The sequence below is a fragment of the Apis mellifera genome, linkage group LG6, assembly GCF_003254395.2.
Source record: "Apis mellifera strain DH4 linkage group LG6, Amel_HAv3.1, whole genome shotgun sequence".
Taxonomy (NCBI): Eukaryota; Metazoa; Arthropoda; class Insecta; order Hymenoptera; family Apidae; genus Apis; species Apis mellifera.
The window spans coordinates 10,848,388-10,871,756 of record NC_037643.1 but is presented as its reverse complement, the minus strand read 5'-3'; the positions used below and the strand labels follow the sequence as shown (position 1 = coordinate 10,871,756).

Below are 23,369 nucleotides of genomic sequence, written 5' to 3'. Positions count from 1 at the left end.
AAACATTTAAAAGACGAATTAAAACTATTCTAGTTCGTAAGTATTTTTAGTAGGATTTATATATCGAATCGATTATATATTTCTAATTATTGACCTCGAGTTTTAAGAATATTTATCTTTTATCCGTTAATTGTTGACAATTATTTATTTCTTCTGTTTTCAAAATATTGTAAAAAAACTCGAGCAAACAATTGTCCAAACAACGTTTCTCATTTTTCAAACATCGATACTCTACTACCAATAAAATTCTCCCAACTCAAAATATTCAATCCTTCGCGTCCAATCGAAGCCCCAAATTCTCGCGTGTTTTATCCAAACACGTACGTACGTCTTCCATCGATTTGTACGTCCTATGTCGATTTGCAAATCCTAAGGGCGCAAACTCGGCCTTCTTCGAAATAAATAAAATATCCATAGATAGACGCCAATTTACCGCCGCCCCCGAAGACAAAAGAATCGCGCACGCATCGTGGAAAGGCGAACGGGCCTCCTCCTATTCTTCCTCCACCCCTCTTTTCTCGCGCGAGGGGCGACAGCCAAGGGGTGAAAGCGGCACCGAAAAACGGCGGCGCCGCCTCGACTTACCTATCCCTCGCCAGATCGGGACGTATCAACTGGTGGGGCACAGGCCTGGAATAAAACACACGCTGGAAAAGACGCGGCGCGGCGCTGTTCGACACACGAATTCATCCCCTGCGCGGCGAGGGGGTTTGCGCGGCCGCGGCCTCATATGTGCGTGGCTGGCATTATATCGCGGAACAATCGATACATGCCGTCAGCACCACCAACTCGCTGCTCCACGAACTAAGCCAACCAACCCTTTCCATCTTCAGACCGCAAACTATCTCGTCTTCGGCGGTCTCTCGTAGCCGCTCCCCCGACTCATCTTCAACCGAAGATAATGATTCGAGGAGAATATTTGTTGATTTTCCACAGTTGAATTTAATTCGTTTTTCATTCTTTTAATCTCTTGAATTTTATTCGAATTAATATATCAGGATAACACGAACGTACTAACTATCTGACGCGTTAATCTTTTGCAACTTTTTTTTCAATTTCTTTTTTAGAACGTTATAATTAACCGATAATTGCAATATATATATTTTGTTATAGGTTTTAAGTCACAAATAATCACCAAATCTCTACGAAATTACTTTATTATTAATACTCAATAGTCTAAAAACTCTAAAAAAAGAAATACATCCGATAAACTCATCTCGTCCTCCCTTTCACGAAAGAAGAAGAAAAAAACGAGGAAACCGTTCGCAAACCTCCGCCAACCCTGCTCGCGTCCGAAAAGTCGTGGCGCAGTCTTGCGAGACGGGAAGGCGGGGGAGGAGGAAACCCATCACCCTCCCTCCCTCCCCCTTCGCTTATAACGGTCCGTTTGAACGGCCGTGCACACCGCCAGCGGGCCACTCTCGACGAGACATCGTAACAGACCAAAGGTGTCGGCGTGTAAGTATCCCCTAGAAAACGGGACGGCGTCGTCGGGGGGTGGGTCGGATCGGGTGGGAGCCGGCCGGTGGCCGAGAAGAGGAGGAAGCGAGGCGGCCAGTTTCCCCGGGCAAAAGGAGGAAGCCGAGTGAATTTTTTATCGGTAAAAACTCCATTAGAGAGAGAGAAGTGCCGGTGTTTGTTATTGGTCATCCTCGGGAGGGAAGACGGCGAGCTGGAGGGGCTTGTCCGGCGCAGAGATATCCATTGATCCAGGGGATGGTAGATCGCGAACGAGCTACCACGGCTCTCGCATCCCCTCTTTGCCCACCAGCCTTCCCGAAGCATCTACAATGTTCCTTTCGTGCGGCCGCTATCAAAGAAATCAATTACCCGGCAACACGCGCGAGTTCCAAACCCCCTCCGTTCCCGCTGCGAGCTGCCCCCGGAGCGGGAAACGAGAGGTGTATAGGAAGGAGGGGGGGAGGGTGGGTTGAGGCGTTGAAGGAGGAGGATCGAGAGAAAAGGGGCGGAAGGTGGAACACCGCTGGCCGTCGCACATATTTATTTTATACTGGCCGCTCCTTACCGCCCCGGCACCGATGGAATCCTTTATCAAGTTGCGCCCCAAGCGCGGAGAACTCCGCCTTTTTCTTTCGCCGCGATCGATGGCACTGTACCCCCCCTCCCCCTGATACGAGACAACCATCGATGCCCATCCCGAATTTCCAGTTTCCTTCGCTTCTCTTCTCCTTCACTTTTCATTTTCACGGGATTAATATTGATTTTCGATATTGATTACGATGGCGTAGATTAGAAATTCGTGAATTTGAATATATTATCAAGAGCCATATGGAAATGTGTCTCGATGTATAGTTATAATAATAATAAATCTAAAACACTATCGTTTTTTTCACTCTCTCTTTTTTATGCGCGTGTTTTTCAAAATGTTCAAACGAGATATTAAAATTAATGAAGATTTTCAACGCGAAGCGCGCACAAGTAGTTGTCGAATATCTGTGATTTCTCGAAAATCAGGCGGGCACGTCAAGTTGTGACACGGAGGGGTATAGGGGGAGGGGGTTGATCAGACAGGTGAACGAGCGAGGGTGGGCCAGCACGATGAACGTCGGTCGGCTGCAGGAGACCGATAGGATACGGCGGGGATGGTGGTGTAGTAGGATCTCTTGACGCGTGCATCGATGTCCACCGGCTCCCGAGGGAAATCCACTTCATGATGGGAATCCCATTATTTCCCGAGCGATATAAAAGTAGGTAGTCCACGTGCTGTCCAGTTCAGGCCATTCCACTAGTCCTCTCTCACCCCCCCCCCCCGTTCCCCCTTCCCGCCTATAGCCACCGCCGCCGCCACCGTCTCCTTTCAACCGGCCAACACCCGCCCCACCTCTTCTTCCTCCCTTCGCGATTGTCTCTCGATCCGTTCGCAATTCATTCTGGACTCGAAACTGCCCCCTGCCCCCTCCCGACCAAGACGACACCGAGGGTAAATCGTTTTTACTTTGGATTAATACGTCGTCTTCGCTGGAAGAGAATGGAAATCAAATCGTTTCCCAGCGTGTTTCCCGCTTGAAATGTGAGGTACATTAGAGGTAATGATTCGTACAAATTTATAGATTAGAGATTTTTAAACTCGTGAATTATTTATTTTTACATACAATATATTTTTCCGAATTGATAACTTTATATTTTTGCTTCATTCAAGGTAAGAAAGTACTTTTTTGCTTTTTGTGAAAGTCGATAGTTGATGGCAATAAAAATAAGAAATAAAAATATTTTATTGTTGTGAAATTATATCGAAGTTGCAAGAGCTTTTTTTATCTTTATTTTTTCCTGCCGGCTTTTGATTGTCATTTTTATTAATGCGAAGTGATAAGTGAACAACGACGTGAACACACACATATTTGTTTCTTATATTGAAATTATAATTGCCAAAAATATTTCGAATTTGGATGGAAATCAATTTCAAATTTGTCACGAGATTGTCAAATTTCGGTATATTTTTCCATATAGAATACATGCGATTCTGTTGTAATTGTAGCGTATAAACAAGGAGAGTGAATAAAAGAAGAAGGATAGAGATAGGATAAAAATTGGGGAATCAGCGCCATCTCTAGAGTGCCGTAAATGAAACAGAAATAAAGGATAACAAATAGTAAGAAAAGGACAGAAATAAGTAAGAATGGATTGCTAGCTCCATCTTTTGAGTATTAAAAATATCTCTTAGAAAAATAAGTTAAGATAGATATTCAAAAGATGGCGCTGATAGTTCTCATTCTATCTTACCTTAACTTTGAAGTGATGTCTTTGATGCTCAAGAGATAGCGTTAAAGGATATTTATTCTATTTCTATCCCTTTTTTATTTGCACTCTTTGTCTATATTAGTTTCATATACTTTAGAGATGGCGCTGATTCCATAATTTTTATTCTATCTTTGTCCTTCTCCCACTATTTACTATCCTTATCTATATTTACTCTTGGCGCGTACAATCATGATGTATCAATTGATTATTTCTTATTTAAAATGCTTAATATAAAAAATTAGAGATATTATATTTTAGGTTTTATGATATATTTCTAGAAGAACAATTTTGAAATGAAAGCAATGGTTTAAAATCCAAGTTGTCAGTAAACTGAATAATGATAATAGAGATTATTGATATAATTACTTTTTGTTTTATAAATTAATTTCAAATAATTTAAATTTTTACTAAATTAAATATATTATAAGTATTGTAAACTAATTTTGGCACAAATTCATACTATTAAAAGAAATCTTACCGTTTAATATGTAAAATAAAATGTATAATTCTTTTCTTAAGTATATTTCTTTACCTCTTCTTCCAATCTCTAGATATTAAATTTCTTCTTACTTAGTTCTGATAATTATATTAATTTTCACGAATATTCAAAATATATTAATATAGGAAAACTTTTTATGGATCTCAATTGATAATGCTATAGCCTGTTATATTTTTTCTGTAATCTTAACAATACTACGAACGAAGATGTCCGCTCTGGCAATTTTGGCGCCCTAACTTCAGGTAGTATATAGAGGGAATTGCTGCTTTGAGTTTGGACACTCGTTTAACCTGTTTGCAGTGTGACAGAAGATTTAAGAGAGCGATAAGTGTTTTACAAAGCTTTATTTCGCTTAAGACATACCAAAACATCGTGTGGAAAAACGAGCATACAAAGAGGTATATTATAACATTTATTTCTTTCACATTCGTTTAAACAAGTTGCTTTTGTTTATCTGAAATACATAACCTATGTTTTTATCTATACATTTATTTAGGAATTAATGCTTTCCAAAATTATTTCTTATTATTTAATATTATTTTTTTAACAGGTTTTATGTTAATATTATATTTTGGTATTTTTATTTATTATAAGATCGTTATTAAATGACGATACATATTTGCGCGGACTTCTAACCTTTAAATTGAAATGTTATTTACCGATCACTTAATTCATATTTGCTTAATATTTTTTAATTTCTTGTGTTTTTTACATATGAAAATAGTGTTTCTAAACTTAAATTTATATATTATATAATAAATTTTATTTAATATATAATAATATTTATATGTATATTTACAGTGATATGAAGAAGGTAAAACTGTGACAGTGGGAATTAAACATAAAAATAGCTCCGGTGACGACAGGAATATCTAACCTTATGCCCTCAGCTACCGGTATGTATTAATTTACGATACATTGTAAATATATAAATATTTACTTTTTTTTACAAATGTATTGCTTTACATATAATATTTTTGTAACTTCATCTTAGATCAACGGGAATTACAGTAAAGTTTAAGTCAAATTAAGCCTTGAGAAGTGTTGGACTTGACATATATTTATTTAAGTTAAATAATAATTGATTGTATAATGAATACCAAAGGTATATGCCAAAGTTATATGACATTTAAATAATGAATGTGGCACATACGTATTGCAGGAACTGTGAAGCAAAATAGATAAAGTACTTTGGATTTGTGTGGATGATATTACGTCAAACATCCTTCCAGAAGAACTACATAATTGAAGTCCTCTTTGAAAGTAGTAGAATAGATTAAAACATGCAATGAAGTTCCCAAGAAATATTCAGTCGCTGTTGCTGCAAGAAAAGGTGTGCGCTTTCAGAGAATTTCAGAAGAATGCACAAATCATAGAAGGTGCAGTTATACGAGCCATTATGTAGGCTCTGTAAGATAAATAATAAAATTATTAATTTATAAAAAAAGTACTTCAAAATATTGCAAATATAAATAGTATTTATTATAATTTCGTATAATTTGATGATAAATAATCTTTGTATAATAAGTTATAAATCAATAATAACATAAGGTATATGACCATTGATTATAATAAAATAATAAAATTTTGTTTCCATAATGAGATTTGACTGTATATTAAAAAATTTAATACAATCCTCATTTATGGTTGGTCTATACCTGTGTGTAATCAGTTTGCGTTATTCAAGAACTAATGCTTACTCAAGGCAATTGATAAGAGTGTTTATACAAATAGTACCAACCAAAAATGGTCTTTTCTGGTCTTTCCACAATTTAAAATGAAATAATTAATTGCATTATAAAATATTATTATTTAACTATGTGTTACTATGAGAGAAAATTATTATATGGAAAAATTACATTAAAATTTACAATCTATCTTACGTAAAATAATATTTATATTTTTATATATTTTCAGGAGGAACTAACCCTATAGGGCAGCAGAAGGGTGGGGCGACTATGCCCAGTAATGAAGAATGTGGGATCCGAGATGTTTGGGGTCATAATCTCGAAGAAGAATTTCGAACAATTCGGCAAGTCGTACAACAGTATCAATATATTGCAATGGACACTGAATTTCCTGGAGTAGTTGCTAGGCCCATTGGTAAGATATAATAAAATGATAATATTGTAATAATTATTGAATTTTAAAATAAAATATATTTTTTTTTTATTACAGGTGAATTCAGAACTAGTGCTGATTATCAGTATCAGTTATTACGATGTAATGTAGATCTCTTACGAATAATTCAACTCGGTCTTACATTTCTCGACGAATCGGGAAATACACCTGGTGGTAGTTATACGACATGGCAATTTAATTTCAAATTTAATTTACAGTGAGTTTGAGATATATTTCAATATAGAATAGCATAAAGATATAAAATACGATAATAATAATATGTTATATGTATATAATTTTATAGAGAAGATATGTATGCACAAGATAGTATAGATATGTTGCAAAACAGTGGTATACAATTCAAAAAACACGAAGAAGAAGGCATTGATCCATTAGATTTTGCTGAACTATTAATGACATCGGGAATTGTTCTTGTTGACGACATAAAATGGTTATCCTTTCATTCTGGTTACGACTTTGGCTATCTATTAAAACTTCTTACAGACCAAAATTTACCACAGGAAGAAAGTGAATTTTTCGAACTTCTTAGGATATATTTTCCAACAATATATGATGTAAAAGTATGTTTTCTTAAATAATTATTTTCCCTAAACATTAAAATCTAAATGTATAATTTTAATATGTAACATTTGATTCACAGTATTTAATGAAATCTTGCAAAAATTTGAAAGGGGGCCTACAAGAGGTAGCGGAACAATTGGAAATTCAAAGAGTTGGGCCACAACATCAAGCTGGATCGGATTCGTTACTTACCGGAATGGTTTTCTTTAAAATGCGAGAGGTAAAAAATTCTTTCGATTAAAAATATGGGTATTAAAAAATATATTATGGATATAATGTTGAAAAAAATTCAATTTTAGATGTTTTTCGAGGATAACATCGATGATGCAAAATATTGTGGTCATTTGTATGGTTTGGGAACATCATTCGTTGTAAATGGTTCAGGAGGATATCTAGACAGTAATGGAGATAATTCTTCGTCTTCGTAATGTTAAAAGCTATCACATCTCAGTCGGAACAGATTATTTCATTACAAATAAAATGTTATAAATAATGTTTCACTTAATGATCAAGCGTATAGTTCATATTCACAATATTACATTCAAATCACTGCTGTAGATTATAAAATATCACTAATTGAAAATGAAACTATAGGAAGATTTTTTCATATTTGTGCATTTTTTGTATCCTCGAATTTGAGTCGAATTTCGTAGGTTTCTCTTCTGTGATACGTGCTATTAATCGAAAATATTTACAATACTGAACAACATAAAATATGTAATATAGTTTCTTTACAAGTGTTTATGACAATATTGGTATACAAGATACAATTGCAGTACAAAAGAAAAAAAAAGGAAACAAATCTACTTTTAAGAATTTTGCAAAATCTCTATTGGGATATGGAAGGTTGGCTAAGTATAACAAAAAAAAAAAAAAAAAGTTAAGAAAAAACAAGATTGCATTGTTTAAGTACATCTATCAGTGTTCATATGTACATTTATCACGCAATGCATTTATAGATCAGTACATTTTTAAGCCTGATTTCTTATTTAGTGTTTTAATAAATATTCATCAAAATTACGCTTTGTGCAATTTTAGATCAACTGAATAAAATATTAATATGTAGTATTTGAAAACAAAATTCTATAATTCTTATAATGAATCCGATTTTATAGAAAACGCAATTAGCAAAAAAAAAATTTTTTTATTATTATTATTATTATTTATTTTTCAGGTAGGATCTCTTATATTATACTACATATTTTTTATTGTGAGAAACGCAATTATGAGACTAAAGATAGAATGATCTTCTGCCACACTTTAAAAATGGACATCGCAAAACACATTTCTTTTGTAAATAACACGTCGTTCCAGAAATACAATAAACAACTTACTTAAAAAAATTATGACTTTAATTGATTGTATGTAACAAAAATAACAAAAAAAAAATCCATTAATTAATATTCCGTGTTATTCGAAAAATAATAAAACAATAATTCCCCTTCATCTCATTTAAAGAGCGTTTCGCATCCTTTAAAAGTAGGGCAGTAGCCCTTGCTTCATTTTGTTCGTTCAAATTATAACGTTGCCTTATCCATTTGTAGTAAGAAGATAAACGCGTTATCACAATATAACTGATATCAGTAATGTTATCATTACTTGTTACCTGAAAATCAAGCTCAGTCTCTTTTAGTAAATTAGACAAATCAGTTCATTTACCCTTATTAAAAATGCGGAATGTGTCCCATCTTAGTGTTTTTGCAATTCCAAAATTTATCTTTTTTTGGTGCTTTATTTTTCTACTGACCAGTCAGGTATCGGTGCAAATCGAAAATGAAACGTTTGCGAGTGCATTTAAATTAGATGATATTCAATCCAAAGAATTGATCTCCCCGGAATATAATGAAAATTATAAACAAATATCACCAAAGGAAGCGTTCGATAATTTGTCAGAACAAATGGATTTGAATAAAGATATAATCGACTACAATGAGAAGAGCGAAGAAGAGAAAGGGGAAGTACCAATTAATGTCGATGACAATTCTAAACAACAAAATGCAATTAATGAAGGAATCATCTCTTATGGTCTCTCTACTAAAAATGATGCGGCTGGAAAATATGTAAGATACGGTAAGTATTTTGATATCAATAGGCGTGACCATTAATAATTCTCTTCTTTCTCTTTTAATTTAAAAAAAAAAAAGGAATTAATAGAGAAAAAAGAAAAATTTATTTTAAATTGAATGAAAAAATTTTTTATTGAAAAATTTTTATGCTAATTATTATTATTATTATTTTTGATTCCATTTTACGTTAGAATGATAGATGATTATAGTATTATTATATAGTTTAAATAAAGAATCTTATCTGTTTTATCAGTTACTCACTCAAATGTGAATCGGAGATGAATCATTGGATTTGTATCGCAATGAGCTTTCGTAACACGCTTTCCAATCCATCTTCTACATTCCTGATATCTAAACTAAAATTATTTCATTTGATTCTCATTTACATTCGACTTAATCCATGATTGCGTTATCGTACGTGTAAATTTAATACCCTAATATTTAATTTGTTAATTTTGTTTATGAAGAACGATATTAATAGAAAATCCATCAAAATTAATAGAATTTTGAATTTTTTTTAGATTGAGCAATTTATAGATATAAATGCATGGAACTATCGTATTTACGGTAGTTAACTTAAAATATCAGAATTAAAATACATTTATCCTTACAGATTCTGATTCAGCGGAAGCAGACAGATACGCACCCCGCTCGGATGATTCAGTCCCAGATTATATCTTAACAGAGACAAGATTGAAAGAAATCAGATCGAAATTCATGTATTGGTTTTTCGATAAAGGAGGTGATAACGATGAAGGCGATTATCAAAAGGAAATCCAAGCTTCGACACCCCAAACGCATAAAAATTTCAATTTTCAATTACCCTTCTTTGGATTTAGATTCAACTACACCAGAGTACGTTGTTACTTGTTATTCCCTTATCAAATGATTTCCGACTATTTACTAATCTAATCTGATAGTAATTTAAAAAATTTTTTCTTATATTCGTTCATACGATTTCAGATATCAATGAACGGTTTCTTAGAGTTTAGTGATCCTCCGGTACATTACACATATCCTCTCGTTTTCCCGGTTAAAGATTGGCCAAAGAAGAACGATCCCAGTTTCATAGGGATATTTTTCAGTAAATGTCGCATAGGAGAAATACGGCAAACGGATATAGATCAGAGAAAACCAGGTGTATACTTTAGGTCGGTTGATATTAATAAAAATATTCCAATAATCAAATAAATATAATTTTTTTCAATTAAAAAATAATTAACTTTATCTAAACTAAATACGTGATTAGAGCTCGATTCTACGAAGAAATGATTAACTTTGATAAAGATAATCCGTTTAATTAATTGATCTTGATAATTCAAATGTTTTAGATGATGTTTTGTAGTCTATCATGAAATTTTATAGATATTATAAAATTAATTTTTATAATACAGAATGGAACGAGATTTACAAACGAGGAAAGATCAATTTGGAGTCGAGATGCGCGAACGTCTTAAGTGGGATATTCGCGAGGGTATTATCGGTACCGACGCTTTCGAGCCTAAACACGCAGTTATAGTAACGTGGAAGAATATGTCTTTCACCGGTGGTATCGATAATTCTTTGTACATCACTAACACCTTTCAAATGGTCCTAGCCACTGATGAAGTGAACACCTATGCGATATTTAATTATCTGGATATTCAGTGGACCAGTCATACGGAAGCTGGTGGTGATACTACGCGTGGTGAAGGTGGAGTTCCAGCATTCGTAAGTTTATTGATATTATATTCCTGTTACTACATTCAATAATGTAATATATCCAGAAATTTTCTTACTATATCATTTAAATTTATTCCTTTTTTATTTTGAATTGAAATAATTTAATAAATTATGATAAATATATCACTTGTATTTAATTTTAATTTTCTTTAAAAAGAATAGTGTAAATTAATCCATAGGAATTAATCGTTTCCTTTTTTTTAGGTTGGTTTTAACGCTGGGAACGGTACACAAAGTTACGAATATAAACCTTTCTCTCAAAGATCGTCCATCCGTGATTTGACCGGAAGAGGATGGGCAAATAATTTTCCAGGACGTCATATGTTTAGAATAGATGAAATAATACTGCCTGCAGTTTGCAATAAGGATATTGGTAAAATTGAACACATAGATAATAATTGTTAATAATAATAATGTATGATAAGTAAGTATAAAATAATAATGTTTTATAGCTGGATCAAATTTGCCTCTTGTATTTGCGCCCGAAAGTGGAAACATGTTGGGCGGTACAATTGTAAATATTACCGGTCCATGTTTCAACGAGACTGAAAAAATTCGATGCATGTTTGAGAACGAATGGGTGATAGGTACTGTGATCGATAAAAATCGAGCGATTTGCGTTCAACCGTTTGTGAAAGCACAAGGATACATTAGATTTGCAATCAGTGTTGGCGACAGTAAAAGTTACGATTGGAAAGGAAAATATTTCATTGGTAATATATAAGTTTTTAGTTCAAATCTCTTATTATCAATTATTATTAATAGATAAATATTTATTTATATTCGATTTTATTAGAGACCCCAGCTACAGCGGCAGAGAAGATCTTTGTATCGAATGCCGTTCATCAAACAAATCCTGCAGAAATAAAAATTACTTGGGTCCCATACAATTTAACCAGCAATTTGAACGCAGGTGTACAGATATCTTTATGGGGATACCGTGAAACAAAAACTACTCCTGAATTCGAATATATCACTACTTTGGAGGTAGATACAATATACAGAATATTATTTGTCATAATCGATTCGAAAAAAAAATTTCTAATTAAAAAATTGTAGAGAGCATACACAAATTTGGGATACTACATTATTAGACCAGCTACATACCGTGATGAAAACAATCCTTATCAACAAGATATGACTTTCGGATTTCTTCAGCTTAATTTAACAGACCCAGAGCAACATACTGGTTTTAATATCACACCGTATGTATATCATATATATATATATTATAAAAATTATACGGATAATAATACCAAAAATTTGTACAGAAATCTATGGAGTAGACCAATTCCATTGGCCTGGTATTTTGCTCCCCAATGGGAAAGAATATATGGATCGAAATGGCCTCAACGACTTTGCGACAAATGGATCATGAATGACAGATATCTGAAGAATTTCGCAGCAGAGGTATCTTTATGTCCGTGTACCTTGAAACATGCGTTAACCGATAAAGGTCGTTTCCTTCCGGATTATGATTGCGATAAGGATGCAAATTTGGATTGCATGTACAATTTGCACGCGCATCATTGTGTGAGAACAGGTGCACCAAAGTAAGTGATATTTTTATATAAATAAATTTGTAATTATAAGAGATATTTATATATTTTAGTATGGATGGTTCCGAGCAACAATGCTGTTACGATAAAAATGGTTATCTGATGTTGACGTACGATCAGCAATGGGGTTCAAGGCCACATAGATCACACAATTTGGGCTACTATCCATGGGACGAGGCAAATAAGGTTCCAAGTTTGTCGCATTGGTATCATGACGTGATACCATTTTATATGTGTTGCATGTGGCAAGAGGAACATGCAGTCGGTTGTGAAACGTTCAGATTTGAAAGACGACCAAGCCAAGATTGCATCGCATATCAATCTCCAGCTATTGCAACGGTATTTGGTGATCCCCATATCGCAACATTCGATGGTTTGGAATACACGTTTAATGGAAAGGGAGAATTCGTTTTAGTGCGTGTAAACGACTTGAAAGATAAGCTCGATATCCAAGGAAGATTTGAACAACTACCAAATAACATACACGGTGAAGTTAAAGCTACTCAATTAACATCTATAGCAGGTAAATATGATAAAAACTTAGGAATTCTATTTTTAAAAATTCTATGATTTTAAAAGTATCTTTATTTTTCTTAATGCAGCAAGAGGAAACAATTCTGCAACCATTGAAGTTCGATTAAGACCTAAACACGCGCAATGGAGATATCGTCTCAATGTTTTTGCGAACAAACAACCAGTATTTTTCGATAGACCAGCTATAAAATTCCAACACTTTACTGGTGTGGTCGTTTACACACCTACGTATATTTTGAATCAGAGTCAAGTGATCATTATGTTTGACACTGGTGCTGGCGTGGAAGTGATCGAGAACGAAGGATACATGTCTGCCAGGGTTTATTTACCCTGGACATATTTGGTATGATAAAAAAAAAAGAAAAAATATGAATTTATAATTCAATGACATATATTGTATTTATAAATTTATCTTTATCACTTTAGAATAAAACTAAAGGATTGTTTGGCAAATGGAACTTTGACATCGCAGACGATTTGATAACTCCAGATGGCCAACAAGTAGCAGCGTCTAATTTGAATCATTTTGAGACTGTGCACAAAGATTTTGCAATTCACTGGATATTGGAAGACAAGGAAGACGATGCTAGAGGAGCTGCCTTATTCAAGAGAGAATTTGGTAGAACTGCAAGTTATTATTTTAACAAAACCTTCGACCCTGAATGGCGGAAAACGCCTGAAGAAATATTGCTTCCTAACAGGTTTTGTTTAATATTATTTAATATTTAATATTTTAATGATTAAATTTTGAATTAATTATAAAAATAAAAGAATTATTTTACTTTTTCGCAGATCGTATGATATACAACGAGCTGCTGATCTTTGTGGAGATTCATATCAGTGTCGATATGATTATGCTATGTCGCTTAATCGTGACATGGCTCACTTTACAAAAAATTATTATAATACATATACTGAAATAAGAGAAATTAATATGAAAGAAACAGGTGAGTTATAAATAGTTATAATTTTTAACTTTAACTGATGAATAACAATTTTTCTAATTTGTATATTTTATATTTTATTCTTTTTTATTTCAGTTGTTTCATGTGGTGTATTAGAAACGCCACGTTTTGGACGAAAAAGTAATTTCTTCTTCGTACCAGGTACAAAGGTAACTTTTGAATGCAATCAGGATTTCATATTAGTTGGTGATCAACGTCGTGTTTGTACTCCGGAAGGTTATTGGAATATTCCAGAATATGGATATACAGAGTGTTTACGTGAGTAAACTTGAATTAACTTTATATTTAAATGATATTAAAATAATATCTATAATTAACATCGATGCTTACAATACATGCCTCGCTAATACAACAAAGTATCACAGATAATAAGAATCCATTTTACTTTCAATCCATTATTCATTTTTTTATTTTTTGCTTTCATTTTTTTATCTTTTAAAAAATCGTATCAATCATCGCATTTTGTACATAGAAAACGATAGTTCATCATCAAAACAGTGGATAAAATTATGAAAAAAGAAAAATAAAAATTTTGCTATTACATAAATAGGTCAAGTCGAGTATACTCAACGTACAGCATGGACAACAATGGGCATTATTTGCGCCGTTTTAATCCCTGTAACAGCATGTGTCGCTGGTGCTTTTCTTTATATACGAAAGAATCAAAAGCAAGAAAGTTCCGTGAAATCGTGGCGTTATTCTGAACGCGGATCTGGTATTGACAATGATTCAACATTGTCGAAACAGGCCGCGCCGTTAAAAATATACGATAGACCAATTTCACCTATTAGCGATACTAGTAACAGCCCTCCAAGTGGGGTTAAAAAACCTCTTTCTTATGACAAAGTATATCGTACTAATGAACCTTTGCCAAACAAACCGGATGTTGATTTCGAGGACAAAGATTGGGATCTAAAAGAACCTAGTTCTCCGACAGATTTGGAAAAAAGTTTAATAGAATCTAAAAAGGCTGGAAGTCCCAGTAAAGAAAGTGACGTGTAAAATAATTGACAAAATATCATGAGGCATTAATAGCGTCAGAAAATATTTCATTTTTACTTAAATAATTTTCATATGACATACTTAACATTTCAAAAATCATTACATTAAACTTCTTGAAAACATTCCCTTTGTATAAGAAAATATTTATAGATTTTTGCAATTATAATTGCGATTATGTATTTAATATAATCGCACGCAATCAAATCATTTGCACAAAAATTAAATTCATTCAAAATATATTAATTAAATTTTATGTCAAATATTAATAAGAAAATTTAAATAGTATATATTTTTTATTTTTGCTGTGGAATAGAAATATTCATTTATAAAACAATACAACACATTATAATATCATAAATGACCTTTATACTTTTATAAAATATAATACATAATACAAATAATTCAAATGTAATATTATTTTGAAATTTAAATAATGAAGTTTATTATAATATTATTGTATAAAATATTTGCTAATTAATGTAAAATCATGCAATGTAATAAACTTTTCTATATCTTTCAATATTTAGGAAATTTCTATTCCACATGCATTTAATATATAAATTTCATAAAGTATTTGAATAATTAATTAATCTTTAGTGGAATGGAAATTTCCACCAAAAATTTTATTTTTTTTTTTTTTTTATTATTCTTGTCCTTTTTTCTTTATCCTTTCTTTTTTATATTTACATTTGTTTATTAATTTTATATTAATTATTAATTTTTTCATTATTTAGTAATCAAAATAATTTTTTTTTATTTTTTTTATTTATATTAATGATATAAATTATATTAAAAATCACAGGTCAAGAAGAATATGATTCACATCAAGCAGGTATTACAACTGGTATAGTGCTTGCTTGCTTAATTCCAGTTTTACTTCTAATTATTTTTGTGGCATTCAGAGTTTTAAAAAGACAAAGAGAACAAAGAGAACAAGAAGAAGCATTAAATAGGTATTGCAATTAATATTAAAAAATTATAAATAAAAATTTAGTCTATAATATTAATTTCTAAAATTTTTTTCTATAGGTCAAAAAATGCAGAACTTTTAAGGTTATCAAAACTTAAACAAGAAGAAGAAGAAGAACCTGCTTCATTTCCTAAAGCAACAGAAATAAATTAAATAATTTACATATTTTTTTTAAAAAAATTTTTTATGACTTACTTCATATCATTAAATACAATATATTCTTTTCATTTATTCATTTTAGGATATCATATTTATTTTAGAAAATTATTTTTAGCATTTAATAATTTTAGCATAACTAATTTTTAATTAATTAATTTACTAATTAATACATTTAATTATACATTTAGTTAATAATTAAACACATAAACTAAAGCATTTATTTGTTAATATAAATAAATTCTATTCTATCTTCAAAATATATTTTATGATATAAATTTTATGTGCAAGATAGAATATATATTTATTATAATATTTTTACATTAATAAGATATTTAATTCAATATATATGAAAAATTCGATATGTACTTACAATTTTATACAATTCATGAAATGTGAGAATAGACTATAAAATATAATTTTATACAATCCTATAGAAAATTATTTTTTAAATTTTATATATATATACATATAATTATCTGATTGCAATTATACTTAACAAATATATATGTACATATAGGAATTCCCTCTTAATACAACGTTCAATACGATAATTTTATCATAGATATAATTGAAGATTATATCATGTATAGCTAAATAAATTCATATTATTGAAAAATATTATTGTGTACGTAGTACAAAAGTTGTGTACGTACTTACAATTTAACCACGAATATTTGTTGCACGTAGCGAAGTTTTATTGGATACCATTTAGTTTTAAATATGTAATATTATAATATATTCGATTAACTTCAGGTTGTAGATAAATTGTAGCCCTCTACTAACAGAGGCAAGTAACTACATAATAAGTTACCGACTGTTCGACATCTCATACTGTGTTGCGCGGACCGAGTAGTAATTCTATTATTGCGTTATCCAGTGATTAAACTATTTATGTTAGATTTCCTGCTTCAAGTGTTTAGAATGCATACTGTTCCGTCATTGTTCCTAAGTATGTAACTGTAATTACGTGAATTTGCTTTGGTTTACAGTAAACATTCCAAGATATAACAGTGATTCATTGAAGCGCCAAACAAGTGCCAATATTTGAGGAAATTCGTGTGTACAAATTCACATATAAAATTGATCATATTCGAACTCGGTTTTCAAAGTAGTTTGAGCATGGATTTAAGTGCGTGACAATCGAAGAAAAAATTGCAACATTAGAGGTGTGTATTTTTAGACATTCAGATATCATACTATAATTCAGTTGAATGTTTACTTATATTATTTGCATTTTAGTATTGTTATTTTCAACAAGCCGATTCTATTGTATCAAATCGTATTAACCTATTCCTTTTGTTTTTGTTCCATATGTCATACGCGCATGTCAAGTAATTTGATTTAGATAAAATTTTTAAATTTAATTTACGTTACATATAAAGATAATAATAACAAAGCAATAATATCACAACAATTAAAAAATATTTTTTATTTTATTATATATATATATAATGTATAAAATATATAATAAATTTTATCCACATAGTTTTTATATATGGAAAATAATAAAAGTGAATTGAATGGTTACAAAAAAGCATGATATAATTCCAACTTGTTTTACATGAACTATAAAGAATACATGCATATTTTAATTCTCAATTATTCTAAAATTATTCAAAATTTAAAAACGCAGTTTGTTCGTTAATCGCTACATTAATTTTACATTTTTATTTATAGATATTGGAATTAGCTCGATAAATTTTATTTATTAATCATTCAACGAATCAGGAAATATGTCTGTCATATTGCAATGGCTCGATCATGGGTAGGATGTTTGATCGGTATTTTAATACCATCCGCAGTTTTTTACCTGTATTTATTATTAAACGGTAATACTCATGTTTTTATTATATTACTTCCTGATATTGATATGCCATATATTATTATAGTTCCTTCTGCCGAAATCAGTTCCTTCAAAATTAATGGTAAATTGGGCTCATCCGTGAATATAGAAAAAGCAAGTCCACATATAACTACTTTCGAAAAGTTGCGTTTAGAAAATAATCACAATGAGGTAAAAATTTATGATCGATTTCTTGATTAAAAATAAAAAAAAGAGTTTCTATAAATAGAGATTGTCCCATTATCCGTAATACAACGAATTTATTTTTTTTACGAGAATTATATAATATAATACAATTATTAAATGCGATTCTTAATTGTATATCATCATCAGCTTTACTTTATAATTTTATTATAATAATTAATGAAATTAATTAATTTAGTTACATAAGAAATAATAGATATAAAATTTGAATTAAAAATTTTATTGATAAATTATCTATTTTCATTTTCAAAAATGAAAAAAATTAAAATTTAATTCTCTAATTGTGTTTTAAATTGTTTTTTTTCTCTTATATTTTAGAGAAGAGATATTTATTCAGTTTTCTATTTTAATTAAAATTAAAGAAATTATTTGTGATGCTTCTAATTAAAATTTTATAATTTTATGTTTAATAAACATGGAAATGCTTTACTTCTAATATAAATATTTATTCAGTAATAAAATTATAATTGTTATATTATATTGCAATTCATATTTACTTTAAAATACATTGAAGATTAATATTCCTTTGTATATTTTAAAATATCAACGTGCAATTAAGAATCATGTTATATAATTTTCATTTAAAAATAAAAAATAAATTTTGACAGAACTAAAAACATAGAAACGTTGAAGGTTAGCGATTTATTTTAAGGTAAAATGCGAGACCGTGCATATTGCGATGGTGTGCGCCGGATACAATTCAACATTCGCTCTGGTGACAGTAGTAAAATCCGTTTTATTCTACCGCACTAAACCTTTGCACTTTCACTTGCTCGTTGATGAAATTGCAAAGAGGACTTTGACAACTGTGTTTCAAACCTGGGATTTACCACATGGTTTGTAAAAATTAACCGTGGTAACATTTTCATCCGTTGCTTGAATAAAATTTTAAAATTACGTACAATGTTTTAATTCCTTAATATTATTAAAATAAATTATTAAAATAAATTATATCTAGTTACAAAAAATAAAATTTTTTAAAGAAGATTTTAAGAAAAAAAGAGTACTTAGTTTAAGATATTATATTTTACTTCTTTACATACAGCAATAGTGTAAATTATAGTTAAAAAAAGTGACATTGATTTATAATAATAGAATATTTTTAACATCTTTATTCTTATCGATTTTCTATCACGAATTAATTTTCGCTTTCATTTTATATACTTTTTTTAGAAGGATCATTTTCAATATACATCATCTAATAATTAACCTAGGTCACATACTTATTAAAGCCTCAATATATACGTTATAAAATGAAAGCCTATCCGATTTTTTTTTATTGTCCTTAATTTAAAACATTGAATTGAATCTTCTTTCCTCTTACAAACTAACGTTACACATATAAGCCTATTAACAATGAAAATTGTGTGAAAAATGTCAAAGAATCTTAATTATAACATTGACTTAATTATAATGATTATTATGATTGTCTTTTAGATATGAGACAAATTTAAACGTTAATTTAAAATTCGTATTATTTAAGGAACGGATGATATGTATACAATTTTTTATTATTATTATTATTATTATTTTATATATCTATTATTAACGATTTTATTAAAATATATTCCTTCGATCATTTCAGTGAATTTAACATATTACAAAGCAGAAAAATGGGTACCAAAAGTATCTTGGATACCGAACAAACATTACTCCGGTGTTTACGGCCTTTTGAAATTAATTCTGCCGGATGCGATGCGGGAGGATAAAGTGCTTGTATTCGACACGGATGTGACTGTGCTGAACGATGTTAGTTTACTTTGGCATATATTCGAGAAGTTCTCGAGCGATCAAGCGCTAGGGTTGACAGAAAATCAGAGTCATTGGTACATAAAGGCATTGTCTTACGGTCAACGACCATGGCCGGCATTGGGACGAGGCTTTAACACTGGCGTGATGCTAATGCACTTGCAACAACTTCGTAAGAGAAAATTTACGAGTCTGTGGGAAGCTGTTACGAAGCGTGTGCTGGCCCATATACCGGAAACTAGTTTAGCTGATCAGGATATAATAAATGCCGTTATCAAAGAACGTCCTTTTATCGTGTATAAAATAAAATGCACCTGGAATATTCAATTAAGCGATCATACAATTAGCGATATATGTTATCGTGACACTAGTCAAATAAGCGTAAGATTTTTTGTTTTAAAAATATATTTTCATTTTTCAATTTTTAACGAATTTTTTTTTTATCTTATCATGCGATTTTCTGTAGATCATTCATTGGAATTCTCCTCGCAAACAAGATGTATATAATAAGCATATTAACGAATTTCGCAAGTTACATAGAGTTTTCCTCGAGATGGACGGGAATTTATTACGTAGACGCTTATTTGGTTGTGATAAACACGAAACTGTGTCTCAAGTAAGTTTCTTTTTTTATTGAAAGATTCACACATGTTTATATATTACTTACTAATCACCTGATTGATTTATTACCAGATAAGAAAAAGATTAAGATAAGATTGGAGATTATTTTCATGCCAAGTTTTCTAATTTGTTTTTTGTTTAAAGAAAAAAAAAAAATATTAGTTTCAATATATTTACCATAGATTCGATAATTTATAAATCAATTAAGATTTTAAATTTCTAGTACAACGAGTCAAGTCCTTGTCGAGATTTCACAAAAGGTGCTACCATGTTGTATCGTACTCATCCTTTCCTTCTTGAGTATGAATACAATGTATATACTCCAGCGGATGTTGCTCTAATAACTCAGTGTAGCGTAGAGAGAATACCGTTACTGGAAGACCTATCGAAACATTGGCCTGGTACCATAAGCGTGGCATTGTATCTCACCGATGCTGAAGTACAGAATTTCCTAGAGTTCGTACGCGGTTCCATCGAGTTGAGAAACAGGAAGAACATCGCATACCACGTCGTTTACAAGGATGGGGTATGTCTAACCAGGATATTCTATGCTTGTACACATATTACAAAGTTTATTCGTTAGTTATATATAATTGAATATCGAGATATACGATTTCATAACTTTTAAACTAAAAGAAAAAAATAAAAAGGATATATTTAATATATTATATGTATAAATATTTAATTATATAAAATTCTTTTCATTAGGAACTCTATCCAATTAATTATTTACGAAATATTGCGATGTCATATATATCAACCCCATACATCTTTCAATTAGATGTCGATTTTCTGCCTCAATATAGATTACACGAAAATCTTATGAATTATATTGTTAAATTGAATATGAGTGAATCAGATAAGGTAGCTTTGATCGTACCAGCCTTTGAAACGGAGCGTTATAGGTATTTTTAAATTTCTTATTATAAAATTGAAACAAAAGAATCGCGTAATACATATTACATGTACGTTTTTTTTTTAGATTTACTTTTCCTGCTGACAAGGATGAACTTTTGAAATTTTTAAAGCGCGGTGTTCTATATACTTTTCGTTATCACGTTTGGACCCAGGGTCATGCTGCTACTAATTATACTTATTGGCGTAATACAATGGAGCCATACGAAGTACGTACCAATTAAAAAGTTTGACACGTTTTATTTGAATGTAAATTATTAAATTATTGTCATCATAGGTTTCTTGGGAACCAGATTTTGAGCCGTATATCGTGGTCTCAAGATTAGCGCCCCGTTACGACACCAGATTCATCGGTTTTGGATGGAACAAGGTGTCTTATTTGACGCATTTGACAGTATTGAATTATAAGTAAGAGGCGTTTTATAAATATCTTTTCTAAATGATTTTAAAACACCGAGCATTATAGCACGATGCCATAAATTGAAGATTTATATAGGTACATTGTCTTACCGGATACATTCATTATTCATCGGCCTCACGCCCCTAGTCTCGACATCGGCAAGTTCAGAACTGACTCTATTTATAGAAGGTAATGCTAATAAATATATATATAATATTTAAAATAATTAAAAGATCAAAATCCTTAAAAATATAATTAAAAAGAAGAATCTGTAAGTTAAAAATGAAAATATTTCATATTAATTAACATTATTTAACATTCTATTTTATTTAATTTAAATGGTATTTAACAAATAAATTATATTATATTACATTGTTATTTATTGATTAAATCATAAGTTTGTATAATATATATATTATAATTTATTTTTCATTATAATTATATTTCAGCTGTTTAAAAAAATTGAAGGATGAATTCGTTGAAGAATTAATGTCAAAGTATGGTGAGAATGCATTGTTAAAGTTAAAGAAAATGACCAAAGACGAAAGAATATTAAAGTCTGTTGAAACCAAAAAGTAATTAATTATATTTGTAATGATAAGAACGACTGCGAAAATTCTGATATATTATTGCTATTTTCTCAATAAAAATGTATTTAAAAAATCACACGTATATTTTCCCCTATTCTTCTAAATTATTAATTGAAAATAGACAATAATGGGGTTGGGAAATATTTATTAAAATTTAACCATCGTGGAGTGTACAGAGTGGTGCTTTCAGTACATTCTCTTAATGTTACAGTCACGCTAAATATTTCATTTATAAAATATGTATAATATTTACAGTGATAGTACATTGACAATGGCGTATAAATTATAGCCGGCCAAAAAATGTTGTACATAATAATAAAACTAAATTACGTTAGAAAGCAAATAGTACAATTTTTCTGATAAAACTTGTGTGCTAAAAAATAATCACGATCACAATAATAATAACAATGTAACATAGCGATATAAATCCGATAGATCGATAGGAATATTAAATATCAACGATATTAATTGTTTACTTAATAATAATATCTAATAATAATAGCTGTGATAATAATAATAAGACGAATATTAATAAAAAAGACAATATATATATATAATAAAAAAAAAGAAGACATGATCATCGTTCGCAGATTTTTTACCTCGATTATCCATCCTTAACATTCCTATGTCATCTAGAATCTAAAGTAAAAGAAAAAATCTTGATCGCTCTACGTTTTTCCCCTAGAGAGTTTTTTTTCTTACACCTATATCGTGACACGTAAACATAGTTCCTTTACATTTATAATAATCCCTATTTACGATAAAAACACTTTAAAGCGTTCTTATCCTGTACAACTTAGAGCTGTACGAGATACGAAAATATGTTAATGAAACATCATTTATTCATAACTCGGCCCCATGAAAATCCGCGTACAAACTCGTCAACTATCTGAGAAATCTGGACGCGGCTGGATCCATAGAAAACGGCGCCCTAACAACTCTTCGTCAGGAACATGCTTTACATTCTGCACGGTATTATCATTACACGTTACAGTATACATGTGGAAAATCCTTCTATAATATATATATATACATATATATATATTTATATATATATATATATATATATATATATATATATATATATATATATATATATATATATATAT

The 23,369-nt window shown here is 30.5% G+C and overlaps 3 protein-coding genes across 6 annotated transcripts; all 3 read left to right on the top strand.

Moving 5' to 3' along the window:
• The first annotated feature begins 4,495 nt into the window (after positions 1 to 4,495).
• LOC551045 (CCR4-NOT transcription complex subunit 7) lies at positions 4,496 to 7,841 on the top strand. Of its 2 annotated transcripts, XM_016912791.2 has the most exons (8): positions 4,496 to 4,656; positions 5,060 to 5,154; positions 5,421 to 5,591; positions 6,176 to 6,361; positions 6,437 to 6,596; positions 6,684 to 6,960; positions 7,041 to 7,181; positions 7,261 to 7,841. In XM_016912791.2, exons 4-8 carry the CDS (start codon positions 6,217 to 6,219, stop codon positions 7,387 to 7,389), a joined length of 852 nt encoding a protein of 283 aa, XP_016768280.1. In that variant the 5' UTR covers positions 4,496 to 4,656; positions 5,060 to 5,154; positions 5,421 to 5,591; positions 6,176 to 6,216; the 3' UTR covers positions 7,390 to 7,841. The 2 variants fall into 2 exon arrangements, with proteins under 2 accessions (XP_016768280.1, XP_006568301.1); XM_006568238.3 differs by lacking the exon at positions 5,421 to 5,591 and having other exon boundaries at positions 4,497 to 4,656.
• A 726-nt stretch (positions 7,842 to 8,567) lies between these two features.
• On the top strand, positions 8,568 to 15,942 carry LOC408878 (protein mesh). 2 transcript variants are annotated; one of them, XM_392408.6, is made up of 16 exons: positions 8,568 to 9,031; positions 9,641 to 9,882; positions 9,991 to 10,178; positions 10,422 to 10,737; positions 10,954 to 11,122; positions 11,202 to 11,462; positions 11,546 to 11,736; positions 11,809 to 11,954; positions 12,021 to 12,302; positions 12,362 to 12,831; positions 12,911 to 13,185; positions 13,269 to 13,543; positions 13,635 to 13,789; positions 13,883 to 14,065; positions 15,612 to 15,762; positions 15,839 to 15,942. In XM_392408.6, the coding sequence occupies exons 1-16, from the start codon at positions 8,632 to 8,634 to the stop codon at positions 15,930 to 15,932; spliced, it is 3,798 nt and encodes a 1,265-aa protein (XP_392408.3). In that variant the 5' UTR covers positions 8,568 to 8,631; the 3' UTR covers positions 15,933 to 15,942. The 2 variants fall into 2 exon arrangements, with proteins under 2 accessions (XP_392408.3, XP_006568300.1); XM_006568237.3 differs by lacking the exons at positions 15,612 to 15,762; positions 15,839 to 15,942 and adding an exon at positions 14,358 to 15,053 and having other exon boundaries at positions 8,632 to 9,031.
• An 860-nt stretch (positions 15,943 to 16,802) lies between these two features.
• On the top strand, positions 16,803 to 22,336 carry LOC551749 (LARGE xylosyl- and glucuronyltransferase 1). 2 transcript variants are annotated; one of them, XR_411142.3, is made up of 12 exons: positions 16,803 to 17,104; positions 17,616 to 17,767; positions 17,828 to 17,952; positions 18,638 to 18,821; positions 19,571 to 20,115; positions 20,201 to 20,350; positions 20,579 to 20,881; positions 21,064 to 21,260; positions 21,338 to 21,479; positions 21,548 to 21,678; positions 21,757 to 21,859; positions 22,120 to 22,245. XR_411142.3 is itself a non-coding variant. In XM_006568240.3 (12 exons), the coding sequence occupies exons 2-12, from the start codon at positions 17,689 to 17,691 to the stop codon at positions 22,247 to 22,249; spliced, it is 2,079 nt and encodes a 692-aa protein (XP_006568303.1). In that variant the 5' UTR covers positions 16,803 to 17,104; positions 17,616 to 17,688; the 3' UTR covers positions 22,250 to 22,336. The 2 variants fall into 2 exon arrangements, 1 of the variants encoding a protein (XP_006568303.1); XM_006568240.3 differs by having other exon boundaries at positions 21,767 to 21,859; positions 22,120 to 22,336.
• Positions 22,337 to 23,369: the final 1,033 nt, after the last annotated feature.